Raw genomic sequence first — 7,040 nt, forward strand, 5'->3', positions numbered from 1 at the left:
AAGCCTAATTTCTTATTAATGAAATATCAACTGACTAATTACAGTTGTAATAACGAAGTAATAAGCCGAAATCAAAACTTTGATTACTTTAGTGAGTTAACAATCCCAAGTGCATAATTAATTCCTGCTTATTGAGAAAGTAGGTCATTATGGGATATTTTTAGATGTACTTGTATAATTTCTGCAATGACCAAAGTTGGACACACAAAGCATAGTTGCAAAAGAAATTAGTTTTTATATAATATTAATTTCACTTGAGACATTAACATTTCGGTTAAACCATTTACAGACTCGATATTGAAAAAGAAATCTCGACTACATTCATCTGAAAATTGCAAATGAAAACCAATTTTGAGGTTATATTGGAAAAGTCCATTTCTTACAAAATCGAAATAAAATTTCATGAAAAAATATTTTATACAAAATTGCAATATTAAAAGAAATTCTACAATAGAAATGAGATGGAATGCACTAATATAACGAAATTGACAGAAAAATAAATATTTCCTAATGTTTGTGAAAGTGTCGTGTTTGAGAAGTCGAGAACTTGGAATTGTGGAAAAACAATTCTCCTTACAAGGAAGGCAGATTTTCTCTCTCACTGGAAAAGACTAAAAATTACTCCATTTCAGGGGTAAAAGTTGTTTTTTTTCACTTCAAGAGCGTGATTTTAAGGTTACGTGAGCAGGCATTAATAACTCACATTTAGAAGAAAGAAAGACTACAAATGAAAAGAAAAAAGAAAAAAAAAGAAGAAAGAAAATCGAAATGTAATTTTAGAAAGAAGAGAAAAAACTTTGTGGGTAGGAAAGAAAGAGGGTGGCAGTGACAGAAACAGAAGCCGAGAACTTGTCGCTCGCGAGGTGTACCCCCACCCCTTTTTTGGTACTTACCACACACGCACATTCATATGAACAGAGAACTATGCAGAGAAGCACACACGGTAATAAAAATATACACACATACACACACGAATTAAAACGAAACATGCACGTTGTTTTTTTAACAAGCAAAAAAAGGGGTCTACTCTCTCGTCAACAAGTTAAGAATATTTCGGGGTGGAAAAAGAAGCAGACAATTTACACAAGATAGAAGGAATCAGCGGAGTAGCTTACGGCAAGGGCTGGGGAACGCAGCGTTTTGTACATAGGTGTCGAAAGAGGCAACAAATTCGAGTAGGACAATTGCCGATACCCGTGACACGGTAATCGCGAACCCCGAAGTTGAACAACATCGGGAGGCTGAGTTGAAAACTTGGATGTTTGTCAGTAACCTAGAAAGCGGCGGCCATTCAGGATTACGGGACTCGATACGTTCTCGTCTGTCCGTGAAATCGAGGCTAAAATATAATCCTCACGGCCGAGCCGCACAATACGCGGAGCGGCTTTTTCACGCGTTGACGCGAAGGCGGCGACAAGAACAACGCGAACTCGCGCGTTCCTCTATTGTTAGATACACTTGATTATAACAATGTTGCATATCTTCTCGGTGCGGGGCCCGGAAAACAATTAAAAGGCCCCACCGCCAATATATATTCACCACGAAAACGAGACCTCCGTTGACACAGGACTAACTTTATTCACGAATTAAAACGACTCACCGCGTCCTCGAGACTCTATTCAAAGATTCACCTTAACACTTGTTAAAATATTAAGAATAGTTACCCATTTGTGACAGATTTTCTGATCGAAATAACCACATTAACAACCGTCCCCCACCTTTTTACTACATACACTCAATATTTCAAGATGGCGACGCCGTCGGCATAGAAGATGCGGCGAACCCTTCAAGCTCGAGCGCTGCAGTCGCAAACAGGCGGCCAATCTAAATTTTGCGCGCCAATTTTTAAAGCATTCAAAACTACTTTATGTTTATTTATTATTAATATCAATAAATCTTTTCAGCAATTTTATTTTTTTTATTAAATTAAAACACGGATTGTCTGAGTCTGAAATAAAGGACAGAAAAAATACACAAATTATTTAGAAAAATTTAGTTATTATTTTCTTTTTGTTTCTCTGGAATAAATATGACACATGATAGTCTTAAAAATTAATGCTGCAACCAACAAAACTTACGAAACTGTTTTTTATTTAATTTTTATATTTCTTATTCGAGTCCAAAATATTTCTGCAACAAATCCATGTAGTATTCCTTATCATCAGGAAGAAAAACGCAAAAAATAATTCTGTCAATCTGAAAATGAAATTAAAAATAATAAAACTTAGTTTTTTTAATATTAATTTAGTTTAATTGAATTAAATTAACAAAACATTTGTTTTTGTTTATTATTTGATTTTAATTTATATTCTTAATAAATTAAATAACTAAACAAGTATTTATTAATTGAAATTAAATTTATTAACTTACTAATTAAATATTATATTCTTATAAAATTAAATAGTGTGTTATAATAAAGTAAATATTAATAAATATTTAAATACGTATTTTATTAATCGAAGAAACAAATATTAATTAATTAATATAATTAAATTAAATATAAATGAAAATATAAATAAAATAATAAATATAAAAAAATTAATTATAGTTATTAATAGAAAATATTAATAAAAAATAATTTAAAAAGCCAATTTCCAATGTAAACGTCAAAATAAATAAAAAAAATATTTTAGTGGCATTCCAGGAGAAATTTACTACTTTTCGGAGTACCCTTACCGATTTCTTTCAAACTTGGTAGTATTACATTTGTTGGTCTAAAGTTTCAGAAAATCAATTTTTTAAGTAAAATCAATTGTTTATTTAAAAGTTACAACAATTGCTCAAAATTGTTTAAATGCCCATATCTTTTAAACGGTTCAAGATAATTGAGTTTACTTTTTTGCTAAAAATTCATAAAGACGAGACGCTTCAAAAATGTTATTAACATTTTTTTCTTATTTTGTTAAATAAAAAAGTTATTTAAATAAATAATATTAACTTTTGAGCCGGAATTCAAAATTAAATGACTTACGAACCAAAACATTCCTTTTTTTCACACTTTTATATTCCGAAGAAAAAAAGTTGCTAGAGTTTTTCAATAACTTATAATTTAAACAATGATTCGGTTGTTTACAATTATTTTGCAACTAAATGATCATCTGTTCTGTCCTGCGCGCGACTACTGCTACGTCACGTCCGTCTGTCTCAGAATATATTTTTGACAAGCGTGGAAAAATTGAGGTTATGTTTAATCAAAACAACGCATTTCAATCTTTTTAAAGTTTTTAGCAGTCATGGAAAAAAAGTTAAATCAGGATATTGATATTCTGATATCCTAAAACTTTAAAAAGATTGAAATGCGTTGTTTTGATTAAACATAACCTCAATTTTTCCACACTTGTCAAAAATCATTAGGATAAGGAGATGAAACGCCTATAATATATAGCGGAAAAAGTTGACACCAAAATGGGGGGTCAGAGTAGTGCGGTTTTTTCTCTCCCAACTGTTTACAGCGCTTACAGTGCCAAATTTTTCAACTATTTGGTCACGTGATTTAGCGAGAAAAACACAAATATAACCTCAATGTTTTTGAAGTAAAATGACAGCAAGAATGAATTTTTATATTGACACAATATTAATTACTCATGAATTTATTATTTTATACTAACTTTTCATTTATGTTTCCAATTTTAGTCACAAAACTCGTTCACACTTTTAATATAACCCGATTCATTCAGCTGTCATGTCATAAACAAACATATTGCAGACGATAAATTATAATTCTACATTTTATCTAAAGTGGCGCTGTAACCAGTTGGGAGAGAAAAACTCCACTACTCTGACCCCCCTATATGAGGGCCAATAAATATAGTCCGTTTCATCATGTCAAAAATATATTCTGAGACAGACGGACGTGACGTAGCAGTAGTCGCGCGCAGGACAGAACAGATGATCATTTAGTTGCAAAATAATTGTAAACAACCGAATCATTGTTTAAATTATAAGTTATTGAAAAACTCTAGCAACTTTTTTTCTTCGGAATATAAAAGTGTGAAAAAAAGGAATGTTTTGGTTCGTAAGTCATTTAATTTTGAATTCCGGCTCAAAAGTTAATATTATTTATTTAAATAACTTTTTTATTTAACAAAATAAGAAAAAAATGTTAATAACATTTTTGAAGCGACTCGTCTTTATGAATTTTTAGCAAAAAAGTAAACTCAATTATCTTGAACCGTTTAAAAGATATGGGCATTTAAACAATTTTGAGCAATTGTTGTAACTTTTAAATAAACAATTGATTTTACTTAAAAAATTGATTTTCTGAAACTTTAGACCAACAAATGTAATACTACCAAGTTTGAAAGAAATCGGTGAGGGTACTCCGAAAAGTAGTAAATTTCTCCTGGAATGCCACTTTAGCTTTTTTTCAAATTTAAAAATAAAATAAATTTATTGTATTAAAGTCAAAAAAATTATTTATTATGAATTAATACATAAAATTAATGTAATTGACTAAAATTTTGTCAACGAACGTTAATTTTAATTTAATTATTGTTTTACTATTTATTTTTATTATTAAATAAATAAATTTTTTTTATTTAAAATAAAAATAATAATACATTAAAAAATAAAATAAATAAAATTCAATTTTAAATTTATTATAAAAAAAATTAATGTAATTTCCAAGAATTAAAATTTTTTATTTATATTAAAGGAAAAATAATAAATTAAAGAAAGAATTAAACTACTTACATGCTCATTATGTTCAATGAGGAATTTTTTAACAGCAGCCAGAGCAACTTTAGCAGCTGGTCTTTGAGGATATCCGTAAATTCCAGTCGAAATGCAAGGAAAAGCAATGGTACGTAAGTCATTTTCTTTCATAAGTTTCAAGGAGTGTTTGTAACAGTCTTTCAATTTATCTGGTTTTTCTCCCTGAGGCCCAACTGTGTGTATAACATCTGAAAGAATAAGAAAAAAAATTTAAATCCAACTTCGAAATTTGTTAACACAATGTAAATGAAATTTAGTAAAATAAAACTAACGCTTAGCAGGTAATTTATAACCACCGGTGATTTTTGCTTCACCAACACGACATCCACCCAAAGTTGCACATTCTTTTTTCAGAGTTGGACCTGCTGCTTTGTGGATTGCTCCATCAACTGAATTAAAAAGATAATTAATTAAATACAAAAATACAAAAAAAAAAAGATAAAATGTGGCTTTAAAATCAAAAAATAGTAAAATAATCAATAATAAAATAGAGTTAAATTTGTACAAAGGTATTTGATTAAGAAAATCAAAAGGAAAATTGTTTTAATAAACAAAATGTTGTATTAGTTAAAAATTAATTAACAATGATAAAAATAAATTCTGTCACCTCCTCCACCACCCAAAAGTGTCGAGTTTGCTGCATTTACAATAGCATCAATTTCTAATGACGTAATATCTCCTTGCCATAGAGAAATTTTCTCAGCCAATGTAGCGTCGACCAGCTCAATTTCTTCCTTTGTTTTCGCAATATTAGATTTGTTATTTTCCCAAAACTTACGCCATGTCTCAACTTCATTCAATGTCACGATTTGTCCGTTGAAATGTTGTCGTTTCTCTTCAGTTGACATTGTTAGAAATTTTTCTACAAACAAAACAAATGGAGAATATCAATTTAACATATTACATTAAAACATTCAACAATTTTAACACCATAGAAATTAAAATTAAGGGCTGTGATTGAAATAAATAAATAAATAAAATTTTTAATTACAAATTAATTTCCATATAATTTTGGCAAAGTTTATACTCACTTTTCTCTTCTGCAAACGACATTCTCCTTGCAGATTGAAATGAATTGGTCAATTTCTTAAAAAAATTAAAAATAAAAGTTCTATTGTTAAAAAGCGAAGGAAAAATTCGATAAGAAGAGTTAACCTAAAAGTTAAAAGAAATTATGCTAATAGAAGTTGTGAAAATAATAAAATAAAGAACTCTTACATTTAAATAATACATCTCCGCGTAAATGAAAGAACAATTATTAACCTCTCTTTAACACCGGTAATTAGTAATTAGTAAATAGCAAAAAGTCAGTAACGGATATAAAACACCGGGCAGTAGACAATAAATCCGAAAAAACACTTGCTTATATACGTTAATTATATAAAAACGTTAAAATTAATTAAACTATAATTGGGTCTAGTTTTAATTCAAATCGACTCGGAGAGGTACTATTTGCAAATGGTTGAAAGTTCCAGTAATTTGCAAAAAGTTATCAGCATTTAAATATTACTTACTGTTCTTTACACACGTACTGACATCTACGGTTTTCACTTTAAATATGTCGATAAAGTAGTGCACTATTTACTCAACAATTGAATATTATTTACCGACTATTACCGACGACACCTTAGGATAGCAACCCAACTTACAGAATTGACTTTTCATTTTCAAATTCGTAATTCTATTTTAATTATAGCGGAAATTTATTTCCCACGCATCTAATTCAATTAGTTTGATTAATTGAGCAAACTTCGATTAAAAATCAAAATTCGTATAAATTTTAAAAAAGTATATTTTTTAATTTTAACACTAAAAGGAATGTTTTTTTCTATAAAAAATAATTTTCCTTTTATAAAAAAAATTATTTTACAAAACAAAACAATATTCACAAAATAATTTTTCTTTTTTGTAAAAAATTATTTAACGAAAAACAATATTTACAAAAAATAATTTTAAAAGAAGACTTTTATACAAAAGAAACAATAATTTTAAAAGTTCAAAGATATTGAAAGATAAAATTTCTTGTCTTTTATTTCTTTGTCAAATGGACATGTTGGTAATTTTCTATGTTTGAAATACAAACGTAAAACTTAAATTGCAACTTGCAGAAAAAGGACATGAAACTGAAATTGGCTATTCTTCACATCCGCCCCCAACAGGTTCTTTGTGATGAGAAAAAAAACAAGGGATATTTTTAGTAACGAGAGAAATTTTCTATGGGGAAAATTAAATATTATAAAAAACTTTTTTTTGTCTTAAAATCACTAGAATAAATAAAAACTGAGAAAATAATTAATTACCTGAACTAATTAAAATAAGTTAAATTT

The 7,040-nt window shown here is 28.5% G+C and overlaps 1 protein-coding gene across 2 annotated transcripts; it reads right to left on the bottom strand.

Annotated features, from left to right (window-relative positions):
• Positions 1 to 1,978: 1,978 nt before the first annotated feature.
• LOC122497913 (macro domain-containing protein RSc0334-like) lies at positions 1,979 to 6,194 on the bottom strand. 2 transcript variants are annotated; one of them, XM_043605332.1, is made up of 6 exons: positions 5,932 to 6,194; positions 5,745 to 5,868; positions 5,321 to 5,575; positions 4,986 to 5,102; positions 4,693 to 4,901; positions 1,979 to 2,196 (listed from the first exon to the last, which is right to left on the bottom strand). In XM_043605332.1, exons 1-6 carry the CDS (start codon positions 5,944 to 5,946, stop codon positions 2,110 to 2,112), a joined length of 807 nt encoding a protein of 268 aa, XP_043461267.1. In that variant the 5' UTR covers positions 5,947 to 6,194; the 3' UTR covers positions 1,979 to 2,109. The 2 variants fall into 2 exon arrangements, with proteins under 2 accessions (XP_043461267.1, XP_043461268.1); XM_043605333.1 differs by having other exon boundaries at positions 5,745 to 5,799; positions 5,932 to 6,193.
• Between the last annotated feature and the right edge of the window lie 846 nt (positions 6,195 to 7,040).

Source organism: Leptopilina heterotoma, unplaced genomic scaffold (assembly GCF_015476425.1).
Source record: "Leptopilina heterotoma isolate Lh14 unplaced genomic scaffold, ASM1547642v1 Lhet_14, whole genome shotgun sequence".
In the NCBI taxonomy this organism is placed as follows: Eukaryota; Metazoa; Arthropoda; class Insecta; order Hymenoptera; family Figitidae; genus Leptopilina; species Leptopilina heterotoma.